The 18,099-nt window shown below is 42.3% G+C and overlaps 1 protein-coding gene across 27 annotated transcripts in view; it reads left to right on the forward strand.

The window, feature by feature from the left end:
• nfasca (neurofascin homolog (chicken) a) overlaps positions 1-18,099 on the forward strand; it is a 145,448-nt gene that overhangs the window by 63,941 nt on the left and 63,408 nt on the right. For 25 of the 27 annotated variants that reach the window (XR_010093956.1, XR_010093959.1, XR_010093957.1 and 22 more), the window contains 4 exons: positions 2,877-2,934; positions 14,667-14,832; positions 16,713-16,730; positions 17,687-17,792. Coding sequence is in view for 23 of the 27 variants with exons in the window: in XM_063474932.1 (XP_063331002.1) it covers positions 14,739-14,832; positions 16,713-16,730; positions 17,687-17,792 (218 nt within the window). In the remaining 4 variants the exon portion in view is untranslated. The remainder of the gene's footprint in view (positions 1-2,876; positions 2,935-14,666; positions 14,833-16,712; positions 16,731-17,686; positions 17,793-18,099) is intronic. The other 2 variants (XM_063474935.1, XM_063474954.1) reach the window with 1 other exon arrangement.

An 18,099-nucleotide genomic window follows, 5' to 3' on the forward strand; every position in this document is an offset into this window, starting at 1 on the left:
CTTTTGTTCTTAGCTCACGTTCCTCCCCACACGTTAAATATGTGGCGTACTGTAGTTGGTGGGGATCTTATACACCTGCAGCCTGTACTGGATCAACTCTTTGCTCACCTGTTGATGTTTCAGTCTGCTCTGCATCATAATGTACAAACCATCCCAGCTCACAGGAAGCTAAGAAGCTGATCTTACTGTGGAAAATATTGGCGACATATTAAATGGCAATTTTCACTTTATTACAGGCAATGGTGAGTTTCCCCATTCCTCTACCCCACAGCTCACACATGTACATGATCTATCTCACCTCACAAAGCCTGCTCTGGATCCTTTTCTGCTTCCATGTAGATCACTGGCCACAAACAGCCACTCTGATCTTAACTGGGACTAAAATGATAAGAAATAAATGTGTGAAATATAGAAAGTTGTGGTCGCTCACTGCTAGGGATGGGTATCGTTTAGGTTTTATCCGATACCGGTACCAAACCGGTACTTTTGAAACGGTGCCGGTGCTTAAACGGTGCTCAAACCGGTGCTTAAAGAATGGAGAACACAAAATTGGTCCAAAAACCTCTCATGTTCAGCTGTTTTTTGTAAAAAGATAACAATGTTAGCCTTTTCTGCAGCTATAGGGCATATATGGTATCACTCTTGGCTGGAAGCAGTGCTTAAACAATGGAAAAAACACAAAATTGGTCCAAAAACCTCTCATGTTTAACTGTTTTCCACTTTTTCTTTTGGTCATTTTAGCCTTTTTGGCCAGGGTGAAGGGAGTATCTGCCATCAAACAAGAAGACAGCCGCATGTAACTACGACGGTGTTTGCTAGTTCACCTTACGTGCATTAATGTAATAACATGGTTAGCCTACTCAACATAAATTACACACGAACAACATTAAGCTACTCACGCAGAGAAGAACGGCTGCTGCTGCCATCATCATCCTCATCATTTCTGCTACACTGGCAGGGCTAGGGGCCAGGACTCTCCTCTTCGGGTTCTTAGGGGATGATGCTAACTCCAGGTCCGATAACAGGCACCACACCCGCAGTAGATGTGCACGGTGTGAGCTCTTGCAGCAAGCTATCAAATACGGTGCATTTCTCGGCTTTAAAAAAAACGCTATGCGTCGCCAGGTGTTTCATCGGATTCGAGGAGTTACCTCCTTTGACAGTATCACAGTATCACCTTAAAGCACTTGTTGCAGGCTGCTGAGTTTGCATCTTTTGCTGTGAAGTACAGCCAGACTTTTCACCGCTTCGTCTTGGGCATTTTTAATCTGTAGCTCTGCTCTAAAAGAACGTACGTACCTGGGCCCGCCTACTATCCTCGGAAACGTAAAATGATTGGCTAGAATTGGCTCAGGAAAAAAAAAAGCACCGAAATGTGCGCTGCTTTTCGGTCTGGTTACTACCGTTTATGTCAGAACCGGTGCCATCATGGTACCGGACACCGGTACCCATCCCTACTCACTGCCCAGACTCTTCACTTTAGCCTGCTTATGCTTTCTTTCTGTAACTGTGGTCGTAAAAAACAGAAACTTTGATGTCATTTAACTGTTTATTGTTTAATGACTGTGTGGAGTATGAACGGCCATGATGGAGGTTTTCATCAGTAAAACAGTTCAAAGTTTGAGCTTGTTTGTGGCTTCAAGCACACTCAGACACTGAGCCATGGCTCTGTGCTACATGCACACATTTCTGCATCTCTGGCATTCAAACACACTTTATATACACTTCATGTCATGTCACATTCAATGCTGAACTGTACATCGAGTCTTTTTAAAGGAGGCAGTTTGTGTTGCTGTGATGGATTTGCTGGACAAGTTTGAAACTGTTTGTCCTCCACAGTGGAAAATGACTTTACCCAGCTCCCCGTCTCTCTGTGGACCTGGACCACTACACTCGCTGTCTTCTCTGCAGCTCCACTGGTCTCTGTGTGCCACCCTGCTACCAGCAGCTATTAAGAAATGGCCTGTATTTGTATAGCGCTTTTCTAGTCCCTAAGGACCCCAAAGCGCTTTACACAACCAGTCATCCACCCATTCACACACTGGTGATGGCAAGCTACATTGTAGCCACAGCCACCCTGGGGCGCACTGACAGAGGCGAGGCTGCCGGACACTGGCGCCACCGGGCCCTCTGACCACCACCAGTAAGCAACGGGTGAAGTGTCTTGCCCAAGGACACAACGACCGAGACTGTCCGAGCCAGGGCTCGAACCGGCAACCTTCCGATTACAAGGCGAACTCCCAACTCTTGAGCCACGATCGCCCCTGGAAAACTGATTTCCAGTTTCAGCTGTGCAAGCCTTCATTTCTTCCACTGTGGTGGAAACAGTTGTGCTTCAACATTAGCAGAATAATGACATATTGACACAATCACTAATGCATAAATAATAATGATTCTTTTAAATTCAAAGTGTAGTCTGTGAGTGCGTGTGTGAAACACAGAAGTGTAATCTCAGCTTACCACAGAGTCCACCAGTCAGACCATGTGTAACAGTGTGTGTTGTTGTGTACTGTACATCGGTTTCATACAAAGAGACAAAGAAAGAAGGAAAAGAACATCCTGGAGTCCCAAAGGCAGCAGCTGGTGTACAGATGAGCTCTCTGAAAGCACAAACACACACACAAAAACCCCACAAAGTCCTCAGGCATACAACGGTGTGTGAGTGTGCACATGCTGTTAGGGTAGGTACAATATCTGACCGGCTGAATAAATCAGTTTTCCTCCCCAACAACTGTGTCTCTATTTGGGGAAAATCCATCGAAACATGAGTGGTTTTGTGTGCTGGGAGGCTTCTCCATGCTTCTGCATTAGCTGTGTGTGTAAACTGATAAACTATACAAAGTGCATTAATCTGTGTTCTCTCTGTTTCTCACCAGGCCTGTAGAGTGCTTCTAACACAGTGAGTGGACGAGGAAGCTGTCCGCATACGTGAACGTGAGTCACTGATTGTCTCTTTGTTACTGGTACTCACTGGTGGACCACACGAGTCCCAGTGTGACAGGTTAGTCTTGATGCATGTCAGAGGTTACTGTAGCTGCATTCATGTAAAATTCCAAATATCGCTCTTTGGTGTATAATTTAGAGCTTAGATAACTGAGATCAGCAGAGTGCAGAGTGCACAGGCAGGATGGAGTCTGTGGTGACCTGTGATAGAATGAAGAGCAGCAAAAGTGAAAGGAAGATGACAGGCAGCCGTGTCATGATAGCACATTACAATGAGCAGATGCTGAGCTGCTGGTGGCAGAGCTGAAGATGTTAACATCTTTGGGAGTAAACAGGATGGAAACCATTCAAAAGAATGTGTTTGGAGGAAGACACACAGAGGGTGGATGTGACAGGTGGAGGATGGGTTGCTATGGCAACACATATTTGTAATTTTAGGATGATGTAGAAATGTATGCTCCACATTTAATGCACATTATATAAGGAGTACATACTGTATATGTGGTGTATAAATATCTAGTTACATGTGTCACCTTCAAATACACTGTAATACTTGTTAGATGGACTCCACTACAAAAGAAGGAGAAGTCATGCTCTCTCTTTTCCTCAGTCCAGCGGTTCCCAAACTTGTTTTACAAAACAATTCCCACCAAGCAGTGGGAAGCTGCACTGAGACTAAGATTTTTGTCCCTGCTGTCTTCAGTTAATAGCTTCTGATGTCACACGGCCCTCGCGGCCCACAGGTGTGGCTCGTGGTTCGTTGGCTCCTTGGCCCATGGTTAGGAATCACTGTTTTAGAGTAGTAAACACATGCAGTGTTTCATGTCTACTTTAAAATTAGAGTGTGTAAAGTTTTCACTGTAGATTGCAGATCACAGTGAGCTGGCTTCTCTTTTCTTCCCAGGTCAGTTTAATCTTAGCTACAGTGGCTGCTATAGGACTGACATGGTTCAGTCAGCCAGCAGAGATCAGACACATCTGACCCATAATGGCTGCAGCATTTCAACATATTCAGTTCAAATCAATTCAGTTTGATTTGTTTTGGTGCCAAATCAGTAGGACGGTCGCCTTGATCGCTTCATGTTGTCAATTTACAGTCAGTTACATGTTACATGTTTACTTCCAAAACTCTGGCCATCACTCATCTGTAGTGCGAGACTCTGGACCACATCCACACATTTTCCCTGTCTGTGTAGTGAGCAGCATCAAGCTCTATTTAGGCTGTAAAACTTTATGAAAGGAGTCCAACCTGAGTGGATGAATGAGTACAGCTCATCTGTGATAGATGGTTGTTGAAGACATGCTGACTCTTGTGGTAAGCTCTCCTGTTTCCTTCTGTTAGCTACTGTCAGTCTGAGGAAGCGAGACACTGTTTGTCTATTAATTGAACAAACAGGGGCATCAGTCACATGTGGAAGAACCACACACAGCCTCAGCATCAGCATAAAAATTTGTGCAACCCACAAACACGTTTCTTACAAACATGGCACCATTTACGGCAAATACACTTTCCTACAGGAAAGGATTTGATAATAAACTAAGAAATAATTGACCAAACACAAATTTCCATTCTGAGTTTATAAAGGAACTATATTACACACCATCCTCGTAGCTGCTGCTTAGGCCTGTACTTATATAAAAGTAGTAACACTACAGTCTAAGTAAAAATAAACTTTTACTGAAGTAAAAGTACAAACGTTTTACATTACATATACTTCAAAGTCTGTGCAGTTGTTTTTATTCTTTCAAGTTTACAGCACAGCTAAACAACGATCAGGTGGTTTTTATTATAATCTAATTCTGCTTAATAGAATCACTGAATACATTCAAAATCACTATCAGAGAGTTGATTTGTGCTATACTATAATACTAAGTACAGTAGTACAGTGGTATAGTTGCTGTACACCAGTGGATGCACTGTTTTATCACTTGCTTAACTTTGGTACTGAAAAAACTGGAGACTGTCCTGTTTTGAAGCGCTCCCATCCAGTCATGGTACATCCCACATCCCGACCCACACTTCCTGATCCTGATTCCTATACGGTACGGTAAGACTAATGGACAGGAGTGCGTTTTACATTTTGTACATTTTTCTCGGGGATGCCTCGACCTCCAAGCTGTCAGGAGCCAGTGGATGATTCAAGATTCAGCTTCGAGTGTAAATCTGCGACAGTGCTCCCAAAGCAGACACTCTGGCTTCTACGATGGCTTCTCTGTGCTGCTGAGTTATTGAATTCACATGTGAGGTATTTGGCAAATATTCCTGCACATATTAAATAAAATGATTTGCTTGTGGTTATGTTTTTTCATGTCTAAGGCTTTCGACATGAACATAATTACATCTGTTAACATCTGGCTTACATCGCCCAAGGTCTTTAAGGTCAACGAGCTAGCTGCATCAGTGGCTAATGCTAAGTCACAGGTTATGCGCCCAGAGATTCTAGTAATGAGGAATGTAGGGGATTGCAATTGCAAAAAAAGTAATTAGATTACTTACTTTCCTGTAAGCACACTGGGTTACTGCGTTACTAAACCGTGATTGTGTTTGTGAGAGTGTCGCATGACAGTGAGTACGACCATGCAGCGTGTAAAGCGTGGAAGGACTCACATTATGTAAAAAGTGATAAAAACATTAGTGTCCGCTGTACACTCTGCAAATAAAACTTCAAATCTGAGCGAGCAGCGAGCACGCTGTCACGGGAACGTGACATTCACAGAGAAACCCGCGGATCCCCCCACTGACATGACCACTGTGGGCAAACCTCCACCCGCCCCACTCCTGCTAAACAGGTGTCAATAGATTTAAGAGTGACAGGACTCAGAGCTGCTGAGCCTTTGATTTGATTTATTTTCTGCTGTGTTTTACTTGCATCTATTTGAAAGAGTGTAAACACAAAACATGATTTTATGTTATACGCTGGAATATGCAGAACATAGCTTTAAATGTCAAAAGATTTCTTCAAGTCAAAGATTGTTGCATATAATTTTATTTTTGCTTGATGCAATGTGCATAAAATTAAAAGATTAAAACTAATAAAACAAGTTTTAAAAAGAGGCTTTTCCATTTGATTCAGTTTTATATGATGGAGAATGCAGAAAAATAGAATTGGGCTGAAAGGCCTGTTGCTTTTTTAAGAGGCTAACTCTACGCTTGAAGCCACTGAGGTGTTTGCTAATGGGCGTGACGCGATGTCAGTGGTATGCATGAATTAATTAAACAGTCCAATAACTCCAGCAGTACTTATCTTGTCCTTTTGGTCTTTATTCCAACATCATTTTAACATAACAGCGCCGCGTTCACAAACTGTTTGCCTTCTTATGATTAACAACACACCTGACGCTGATTACGTGCGTCTACCTTAAATACCTTACATAAACCTACCCTACAGAAAACTGAAAAAGGTGACCTCTGGTGGCAACATAAGGTATTAACCCAAAAATGGCTCCTACACCCCGGCCCCTAATTACAATGGCTATCAGACATGGCAATTCTAATCACAAAGAAAATAAGGAGCCACTAATGCAGTCGACTTTAGACATATACACATAAAGAAACACATAAATAAAGTAAACAGAGCATTTAAATACACTTTTACACCTAAGTCTCATGTAACAGGTAGATCGTACAAGTCCATTTTTGTCGTGAATGGTTTCCAGGACTCTTCCAAGTGGCCAGGAACCACGTGGTGCAGAGGAATCCATTATAACAACTATATCTCCAGGTTTTAGATTCTTCTTCTTTTGGTTCCATTTTTGTCTCTCCTGTAACAAAGGCGACTATTCACGTATCCATCGTTTCCAAAGATCTGAGATGTACTGAGCCTGTTTCTATCTTCTCTTCAGATACATATCCTGAGGGTCAAATCAGGAGGATGTGATTTGGTGTAAGTGGCTCTGGGGCTTTTGGATCATCAGAAAGCTTTGTGATGGGTCTGCCATTTAAATTTGCTTCAGTTTCACACTGAACTGTATTTAATCCATCGTCGTCCAACTGTTGTTGCTGAAGAACGGATCTCAGAATCTTTCTGACCATACGGATTATCCATTCCCAAATTCCACCATGATGTGATGCTCCAGGCGGATTAAAACTCCGTTTTATTCCAATGTGTTGCAAAACAGCTTCAATTTGGGTATGTTTCAGCGATTTAAGAGCCTCCCTTAACTCTCTGTCTGCTCCAACAAAATTGGTTCTATTGTCCGATTGGATGTGAGCGACTTGACCTCTCCGACTCACAAAAGGGCGCAAAGCATTATGCAGGCATCTGTGCTTGGAGAGTTAGCCACTTCCAAGTGCACCGCTTGGCTGGCTAAACAGGTGAAAATGACTCCATAACGTTTAGCTGTACCTCGTCCTCTTTTCACTTCAATAGGTCTGAAATAATCAACTCCGACGTTGGTGAATGGTGGGTTATCTGGCAAAATTCTTTCCTTGGGTAAATCTGCCATCTTTTGCTCCAAGGCCTTTTCATGATATTTTCTGCAAAAATGACATTCTACAGTATTTTCTCCTTAGTGTGGGTAAGGTGTGGTTGCGACCACTATGACCAAGCTGTTGATGAATGTGCTTTAGGATGAGACTTGCTACATGTTGATCCTTTGCAAGAACAAAGGGATGCTTCATTTCTTCCGGCAAGGAGCCCTTTGTCAGTCGCCCCCCAACTCTTAAGAGGCCTTCATCATCAACATAAGGATCTAATCTGTAATCTTGAGCTTGCCGGCTCATGGAACCTTTCCCACTTGACAACGTAAGAATCTCCTCTCCAAATCTTTGCTGCTGGAAAATCTGATAACGGCAAGCTCCGCTTCCAGAAGATCTTTTGAGGATAGACCATACAGTTGCATTTTCTTCACTTTCTCCTTTGTAGTACCTCTACAAATTTGATTATTTGAGTTAGGTTCCGGTCTTCTTTTCTTATCTCTCATTGAAGGAAGGATTGCCTTCAGTCTAAGGAACCAAGCAACAGTAACCTTGAGCCTTCTCCAGTCTGAGAAGTACGCTATCAATTGACATGTAGCATCAAGCAAGTCTTTTACTTGAGTAACATTCTCTGTGGCCTCACCTTTGACTTCAGGGTCCTCTGGTTCTAAGGAGCATCCATTAGATTGGTCGGTCAATCACTTTCTGGCTTCTGCAGAAAGCTTGGTCCTTCAATCCAGCGGCTGCTATGAGCAATGTTCCCAGCCTTCAGCCCTCTTGTAGCATCATCTGCTGGATTTTTCTTTGAGCTTACATATCTCCATTGTGATTGTTTAGTTGCAGTTGCAATGAATGAGACTCTGTTTGCCACAAAGGTAAGGAAACGTTTATCCTCATTCATTATGTATTTGAGTACAGATGTACTATCTGTCCAAAATACAGATTGCTTGAGTTTCATTCTCAACTGAGCCCTTAACATGAGATCCACTCGGACGGCAACTACAGCAGCTGCAAGTTCCAGACGTGGAATGTTGACAGGTTTTAGAGGTGTAACCCTTGCCTTGCCCATCAAGAATGCTACATCAATCAATCAATCAATCAATCAATCAATCAATCAATCAATCAATCAATCAATCAATCAATCAATCTTTATTTATAAAGCACTTTTCATACAAAAAATGTAGCACAAAGTGCTTTACATGGTTAAAAGCAGCCCACCCCACCCCACCCTCCCAGTCACTCCCCGCACTCTCATTAACATAAATGATCCCCCCCCCCCCCCCCCCCCCACACACACACACTTAAAGAGTAAAATTGGGCTGGGCACACATGAGCCAAGTGAGGAAACACTATCACAGGGAGCCGTCTGCACCGGGAGCCGGTCACAGACCGCAGCCTCCAGGCTGGGCACACAGCAAGAGGGAGGCAAAGAAGCCCCCCAGCCAGGCTGAGAAGACCCACAGAGCCCCAGCAGCCACGGTCGATCACAGCCCCGGTGCAGAGAGCCCCCTCCGAGGAAACACTGGAGATATGACCTAATAAGAATAAATACAGGATAAAGAGATAAAATAAATAAGAATGTGATACAATATAAATATAAATATAAATAGAGTAAGAAGATAAAAAATGAATAAGAATAAAATCAATAAATATTAGGTAAAACCTAAATTAATAATATAAATAGAATAACAGGATAGAATAAATAAGCATAAAATAAATAAACATTAGGTGAAAGCTAAATTAAAAAGGTGGGTCTTGAGCCTGTTCTTAAAAACATGAACGTTCTCTGCGGCCCTGAGCTCCTCCGGCAGGCTGTTCCACAGTCGAGGACCATACCACTGAAAAGCTGCCTCTTCGTGAGTATGTGTCCTGACTTTAGGGACAATCAAAAGGCCAGTACCAGAGGACCTCAGGGTCCGCGAGGGTTCATATGGTAAAAGCAAATCTGAGAAATAAGAAGGCCCAAGACCATTAAGACATTTAAAAACCAATAAAAGAACTTTAAAATCGATCCTGAAACACACGGGGAGCCAATGCAGCGACTCTAAAACCGGTGTAATGTGTGTAACGAGCTGCAGAGTTTTGTAAAAGTTGTAACGGTGAAATATTTGAGGCGACTTTTGTTGTGATTTGGCGCTATATAAATAAAATTGAATTGAATTGAATTGAATATTCTTTTTGGGGAGACCAGAGAGCAGGGCATTACAGTAATCAATGCGACTGGTAATAAAAGCATGCATCAACATCTCCGTGTTGGCCCGAGAGAGAATAGGGCGGACTCTGGCTATATTTTTTAGATGATAAAATCCAATTTTGGTTACATGTTTAATATGTGGGATAAAACCAAGCTCAGAGTCGAAAATAACACCCAGGTTTTTCACTTGTAGTGAAGGGCATAGTGAAAATGCCTGTAATTTAGACAAGAGTTTCTCTCTCTGAGCCTCAGGACCGATGATTAAAACTTCAGTTTTGTCCTGGTTAAGCTGTAAAAAGTTTTCTGCCATCCAAGATCTTATATCTAGAATACAGTTAAAAAGGGCATCCATTGGTCTGGTGTCATCAGGAGACACGGAGATGTACAGCTGAGTGTCATCAGCGTAACTGTGGAAGTTCACTCCATGCCTCCTGATGACACCGCCAAGAGGGAGCATATACAAATTAAAAAGTACAGGGCCTAAAACCGACCCTTGAGGCACACCACATGTCATTTTATGGATCTTAGAGGAGCATGTATCCATACACACCATAAAAGTTCTGTCTGAGAGATAGGAAGTGAACCAGTTGTGTACAGCACCAGAGAGGCCCACCATGTGTTTCAATCTGTTTAAAAGTATAGTGTGGTCTACTGTATCAAAGGCTGCGCTTAGATCCAGTAGCACCAGGACTGAGAGCTTCTGGGAGTCCCAGTTACATCTAAGATCATTTAAAACCTTTAGGAGAGCGGTCTCTGTGCTGTGGTTCACCCTAAATCCAGACTGAAATATCTCCAGGATCTGTTTATCATTCAGAAAGTCATTAATCTGAGTAAAAACAAGTTTTTCTAAAATTTTACTTAAAAATGGTAAGTTGGATACAGGTCTGTAGTTATTAAAATCATTACAATCCAAATTGCTCTTCTTCAGAAGGGGCCTCACCACCGCCGTTTTAAAGGCAGCAGGGAAGACACCCAACTGAAGAGAGCAATTCATCATGTATAAAAGCTCAGCTTCAAAAAATCCATAAAGTGTTTTAAAAAGTGGAGAGGGGATTGGATCTAAAAGACATGTGGTGGGTCTCACTGTGGAGAAAACTTTCTTAAGGTTCTCAGCATTAACCAGGACAAAGCTGTCCAGTGTCTCCTCAGGAACAATCGAGCCCTCAGATGTGTTTAAAATCATATCACGAGAAGATAAAATATCACATCTGATGGTGTTGATTTTTCCCCTGAAGTGGTCTGCAAACTGCTCACAGAGCGAGTCTGTGGGGCTTCTTTGGGAGCTGTTAAAATCAGGGTTAAATAAATGATCTATGGTGGAGAAGAGGACCTTGGGATTATTTTTGTTATTACTGATTATTTTGGAGAAGTATGAATTTCTTGAATTCCTTAGTGTATTATTGTACATTTTAAGTTGCTTGCAAAGTATTTGATGGTTGATTTCATTTTTATTTTTCCTTTCTGCTGCCCTGCAATTTCTTTTGAGTGTTTTGACTTCTTCGTTTCTCCAGGGTGATACACGTTTTACGTTAATCTTTTTGGTGGTGAGTGGAGCAACGGAGTCAAGGCTTTTCTTCAGTTTGCTGTTAAAATGATTAAAAATAAAATCACAGGGTGCAGGTAGAATCACAGGGGGGCATTCGTCTAAAACCCTGGTAAAATTTGCAGCCACTTCAGAGGTTAGATAGCGCCTCCTCACAGTTCGCACCGAGGTCTCCCGCTGAATAAAACCGGTGATGTTAAAAAACACACAGTAGTGGTCAGAGACAGCCAAGTCAACAGCAGAGGACACACTGGTGGACAGCCCATGGGTGATGACCAGGTCCAGAGTGTGTCCTCTGTTGTGAGTCGGCTGCGTGACGTGCTGGGTAAAATCCATACAATGAAGAATGTTTAAGAATTCTTTTGATGCAGGGTCAGACGGATTATCTATGTGCAGGTTAAAATCACCGGTTAAAATTATCATGTTATATTTTGAGTGTATGTTTGTTAAAAATTCTGAGAATTCCTTGATAAAAGTAGCACTGTCTTTAGGTGGTCTATAAATTGTGACAGATAAAACTGGAGGGCTGATAAAAACAATAGCGTGGAATTCGAAAGTGGTAAAATGATCAAATAAAATTTGTTTGGTGGTGAGTGTGTTGTTGGTTAAAGATGCAGTCCCACCACCTCTCTTACCACTTCTAATAGAAAAAGAGAAATTAAAATTTGGTGGGGAGGCCTCAGTGAGAACAACTGGTGCATCCGAACCCAGCCATGTTTCAGTTAAAAATAAACAATCAAGTTTATTATCTAAAATTAAATCATTAATAATAAAAGACTTGTTCAACAGAGAGCGGACATTTAAAAGTGCCATACTGATCGAGACTGGTGGATTTTTGACAGAGTTCAATGAATGCTGACATTTTTGAAGAGGCCGGAGGTTATTAATGTTTTTGGAGTTACTGGATTTATGATAATTCTGTTGCTCTCTGTTTGTGATTATGACGGGTATTGTGTTGACTGTGGGAGAGAGAGGTCCGAGTCCAGAGTTTTGTGTATTACTGTTAAAAGTGGAACAAATATAGGAGCTGGGACCAGGGGGACATCAGTCAGTGGCGGACAGATCAGCAGGTAATGTCGGTTTGGGGTAGTGACAGGGCCGTGTGCCGGAGTGCTGTAGGCCAAATACCAAATTGGCGGACAGCAAACGGCGTCCCCAGGCGTTGAGGTGGAGCCCGTCTGCCCCAAAAAGATGCCTCCTCTCCCAGAAGGCATCAAAATTGTTAGTAAAACCCACACCGTGGGAGATACAGGCGGAGGAAAGCCAGGTGTTAAGGCTGAGCAGCCGGCTGAAACGGCCTATCCCTCTGCCGCAGGTGGGGGTGGGCCCGGAGATAAAAGCGCTCACCTGCAACTGACCAAGGAGGCTGAAGAGTTGGAGGAAGTCCAGCTTCAGCAGCTCAGATTGCTGTTTGGGGATGTCATTGGTGCCGATGTGGATGATGAGCCGGCTGGCCTGTGGGTGGAATCTGGATGGATTTCCTACTGTCTTGCATGCGCAGATATGAAACAGTCCCATATCCAGATTCACCGGCATCTGAAAAATGGTGTAGCTGTGCATGTGTGAAAGGGTCCAAACTCTCTTGGTTGTATACACCTTTTAACCTTGAAATGAGAAAGCATTTGCAAATCACTGAGCCAACTTTTCCACTTTTGCAACATGTTTTGGGGTATTGGTTCATCCCATCCCAATTTCCTTGTGGAAAGATCCTGCTGCATTCTTTTGGCAGGCAGCAAGACTGGTGCAAGAAATCCCAGTGGATCGTAAATAGAGCCTGATATTGACAACATTCCACATCCAGTACAGGATTTTTGAGGAACGTGGTAAATGGACTGATTCTTATATAGCGCTTTTCTACTCTCGGAGTACTCAAAGCACTCTATACAACATGCCACATTCACACAAGCACTTCTAAACACAAGTGCAAACTAATCTACATTCACACACATTCATACTCCAATGGATGCATCGGAGGGCAACTTGGGGTTAATATCTTGCCCAAGGATATTTGACATGCAGACTGGGGAAGCCAATGATTGAACCACCAACCTTCCAATCAGTAGCTGATCTGCTCTACCACCTGAGCCACAGCTACCCCCAAGCATCCATTTTAAAGTTGAATCTATCAGTTTCCACACACACTGCAAGCCCAGAGCTCTTTCTACGGGAAGTTTGTCTCTATCAAGATTTAATTCTTTTCTTTGCAACAGGGTGCGATTGTTACTGACCCACTTGGTCAGTGTAAATCCTCCCCTTTGACAAAGTGCTGAAAGATCTTTGACCAAATCAACAGCATCTAAGGTGGAGGCCCTGCTCTTCAAACAGTCGTCCACATAGAAGTTCTCTTTTACTGCTTCACATGTCTTGTCTAGGAATTCAGTTTGATTGTCCTCAGCTGTTTTTCTCAAAGCGAAACTGGCACAGCTCGGGGAAGATACTGCACCGAACAGATGAACATTCATGCGAAACTCAGTTATGTCCTTTGTTGTCTTTATGTCACCCATAAATGCGACTGGATCCTGTCGAAATCTAAGCAAAACCCCAAGCGCTTGTTTAATGATGTCCCCTGGAATGATGCCCCACAGTCAAATACAATTCTTATAGATCCTTCCTGGGATGGTAGACAGCGTGATGAGGAATGTACCACTTCTTTCCATTTTCACAAGCCATTTGCTCTGAAGGTATTTGCTCTGCATATCCGTTACTTATCATCTCGTCCATGAAGCTTTTATATTCTTTATGCAACTGTTCATCGTTAAGAAGTTTTCGTTTTAGACTTTGCAATCTTTGTTTCACTATGGAGAAATTGTTTGGCATCTTTATGCTATCCTTTTTAAAAGGTAACTTCAATCAGTGGTGTCCATCTTCCATTGTTGCAGATTCTTCCATGATCTTCATGGACTTGAGGTCCTCTCTTGACAAACCCTTTTCCTCTATAACCTTTTCATTAAAATCATATTTTAAAGTGATAAATCAAAAGCTCCTGGTACCATTGGTTTGGTCCCTTGCATACAGTGTTTAGTGTGTTAAATGCTAAATGCTGTTTATCACATATAAACTGCATTCACATATAAGACCTGCAAACCACAGTGCTTTAACGATTCCTCTACAATATTAAGATAAGAGGAATAATTCCCCAGTCCAATGAAATGGGGGCTCAAATGATCTTAAATCCAAAACAACCCTTAAAACACAAAATAAAGTTGGTAATAAGATAATGTTCAGATGATCCCTTTCCTCATTATTATGTCTGAACACTTTTCTAAACTCCTCCACATTCTGTTTTGTGAACCAACAGCGTGGGCCCTCCTGTGATAAGGCTGAGCCCAGCGCTCATGCTTGGGTTTGTTTCTGGGCTGCACTCTCTAGGGACGCACACAGGGACTCAGCTGTGAATGTAGGCCAGGCCAACAAACAGCTCTTCATGCCAGAATGGGTCTATGCAGCTACACACTCAGCCCCCCCCCCCCCCCCCCCCCCACACACACACACGTGTCTGTTGTACATATACTGTCAGTCTACTACACTGTCTTCATCTAATGTGTCTCTCTTTGTCTGCCTGCTCACAGGTTATCAGCACGGCTGTCAGGACAGAGTCTAGCCAACGTTGAGGGGGCAAACAGCCAATCGGAGGGACAGAGATGTTGTGGCAGGACAAGCATGCAGCCCTGACTTTCATGTCATTACTGCTGCTACTGTGGCAGGAAGCAGCACCCATTGAAGTCCCAGAAGACCGTAAGTCACCTAAAGCTGCATCAAAACTATATAGATGCTACTGTAGCTCCACACTACAGTTTTCTAACAGTGTGATGTTTTGTGGCTGTGGCTACAACGTAGCTTGCCATCACCAGTGTGTGAATGTGTGTGTGGATGGGTGGATGACTGGATATGTAAAGCGCTTTGGGGTCCTTAGGGACTAGTAAAGCGCTATATAAATACAGGCCATTTACCATTTACCATTGAGGGCCCTGGCTTCAGCTCACCGTTTAACCCTTTAAGCATATACTTCTGACACAACGTGACACCGAACAAATAAGCTCTGCTACTCCCCTTATTTGAAAAGGGGAGATCATTTTTCAACTTAATGCAAGTGTGGCGAGCAGTGGAAGTGAATCATGCAGTTATTGTGAATGTAGGGTACACATCTGATAGTGTTCCTACTATATACTCTACCCACATGAGCATGTTTGAGGAAATCTATGTCAGGTTGTTTTAGTTTATTCTTTGGGTGAAAAGTGAAAACATCCTTTGAGAGTAGGGTGGAGCTTTTGGGAGATACTTGGAAATGATTGACAACAGCAGCCTCACTGACACCAAAATCATTTGCATCCAAGTTTAAAATAGTTTTCAGGACGTTCCAGTGTATCCATCTCAGTATACTAATTACTGTGAGAAATGACGGACTTCTGAGTCCAGCGAGCGCGTTTTTGTACTAAGAGTCTACAAACTAAATAAATGATTCTTATTGTACTCTGCACATAACACAATCTTCTGTATATTTCCTTTGGTAAAGTGCTGTAATAGTATGTTGTCTCTCTGTCCCACACTGCGTGTCCTTTCCTGGCATGTGAACTCACTACAGGTAAGTCTTTATCCACCGTTCCTCTATTTGATTTCACTAGCGTTCCCACTCCTAGGTTTTTTTTTTTAAACAGTTAATATAGTACATACTTACACACGCAAGCTATAACAGTGGTTCTCTACTGGCCATGAAGACACATCAGTTCTGCTGGACAGTGGGTTCACATCTCTTGCTGTGACTGGACAAAAGTAAAGCTGTTCTACTTTTGGCTGCTCCCTTTGTAAAGAGTCGCCCTGCAGGTTTGATGCAACCTGAAAAGCATCTGTGCATCATCTTGGGACTGAACTGGAGATCTTTGGCCTGTTATGCAAATGTGTAAACCACTATACCCAGTAATGCACTTGTGAGATCTAAAAAGAGGAAAAAGTACTTTCAAGATAAAAATAGTGTCTGTGAAGATATGTATAGATCTTATCTATAAGTCTTGAAATGTGTATATAAAAAACCCAAGAAATTAGCACCTTCATATGGAGCCTCCTATTAACACTTCCTCGAGCTTCCACCTTTTGGTGAAAGTATATGCTGTGCACTTATTTGATAACCTTGTGCTTGGCATGTGGACCTGACTCCAAAGCTTTATATGGAGACGGATTGTCTGCAGGAAACCAAAGCAGTCCTTTCTCAGAATGATCTAACCCAGCCATGTCTGCTACCTGAGGGCCCTTTACTGAGAACACCTGCTTCCATACTACAGATAAATGTACCCACGTGATCGTTCCTTGAAATGATTGGCTCTGCTCGTGCTTGTCTTGCTGGGTTAGCTCAACATAGCAAAGCTACAGTGACATACTTGACAGAGCTGGTTGTAGACAGTCACACCTACATGGAGTACTTCATGAATTTTTACCACTGTTAAATATTGTTGTTGACCCACTTAAAATGAGCTTAGTGGGCCAGTTGGGAACCACTGAGCTGTGTATGATAACAGCTGTAACATAGTACAATATTAATGTGTATTTGTCTCTAATATGATTAACAATCACAACTTGTGCATCTTATTCTGTTTCTCCTTGGCGTTACTTTGGACTAACAGCAAAGATCCAGCAAGACTGTAAGTGTAACATGTTTTTGTCCCCACGTTCAGTACAGAGCAAACCTGTTGTCCTTCACTCAGAGGGTCATATATGGTTGTTTTAACAAAGCCAGTGGCATTTGTTAAAAAAGGTCCAAACTGTAATATTAAAACAGCGCTGTGACTCCATCAACACCGTCATGAATCCTCACAAACGACCACTTAAGACCAGATTTGAATGCACTGGAGGATCATCATTATTTTTAAGTGCAAAGTTAAAACTCAAGAATACAATAAACATATTTTAACCTCATACACAGTCTAACCCTGACCAAGCAGTTGCAAGTGAAAGCAAAAGTATGCACTTAGTAAGCCAAAGCACGTGCATTAAAAACATAAGAGCCTTCGATGTCACTCCTGTGCTTCTATATTACAGTCTGGGTCTTTCTGACATGTCATTGACTTTGATAAAAGTAAAATTGGGAAACATTCTGCTGATGACCTGACTTTGTAGGACATGCACATTTGTGATGCAGCATGTGAAAAAGTGAGCCAAGCACAAATGCAATCAAGGACATCTCAACTTTCTTTTATTTCCAGTCTCTTTTTCCATCTCAGCAAATATCTCTCAAACTTAGAAAAATGGAATTTATTGAACAGTTTCTTATAAACAATGCTCTATTTAGTCCCAGGTCGTCCTTGTGGAGCCCCCCTCACATAACATTTCCATACTAAACTCAACAGTCTAGTATAAATGTACTAGAGTTTTCATCAGACGTTGATTTATGGGCCTGCTACAAGTGACTGTTTGTCTGTTTGCATTATTACTAAAGCACAGTAATAATAGAAAGTGTTCAACATCTTAAACATTCATAGAAAGTATCAAATACCATACCATGATGGCTCTTTACAAATATAATGCTGTATTTTCTTCCAGTGGATGTGATTAGGTGGTGAACTTCTACCAAAGCTAGTGTCTTGTTTCTCTCTCCCAGTGAAGCAGCCCCCAACTATCATGAAACAGTCAGTAAAGAACTACATTGTGGACCCCAGAGATAACATCATCATTGAGTGTGAGGCCAAGGGCAACCCAGTGCCAACGTAAGCTCACACACACACTCCCAACATGAGTCATGGTAAAAACAAAGCATCCATAAAGAACAACGAATGACACAGTGGAATTACTTGTTTGTACAAATTAAGCCAAAATGCAGATGTATTGTGTGAAAAACATTGAGGTTTTTGTATATAACTTAATAAGTTTGTCACATCATTATGGAAGCAACAGGAAGATTTTGGCACATCTTCCTGTTGCTGTGTTGCAACATTGTTGAGTGTTGTCACAGCTTTGTAGGCATTCATCTCCCAGCTGTGTCGACGTGCAGCCACACTGTTCCACTTCGCTTGA

This window comes from Pelmatolapia mariae, linkage group LG5 (assembly GCF_036321145.2).
Source record: "Pelmatolapia mariae isolate MD_Pm_ZW linkage group LG5, Pm_UMD_F_2, whole genome shotgun sequence".
In the NCBI taxonomy this organism is placed as follows: domain Eukaryota; kingdom Metazoa; phylum Chordata; class Actinopteri; order Cichliformes; family Cichlidae; genus Pelmatolapia; species Pelmatolapia mariae.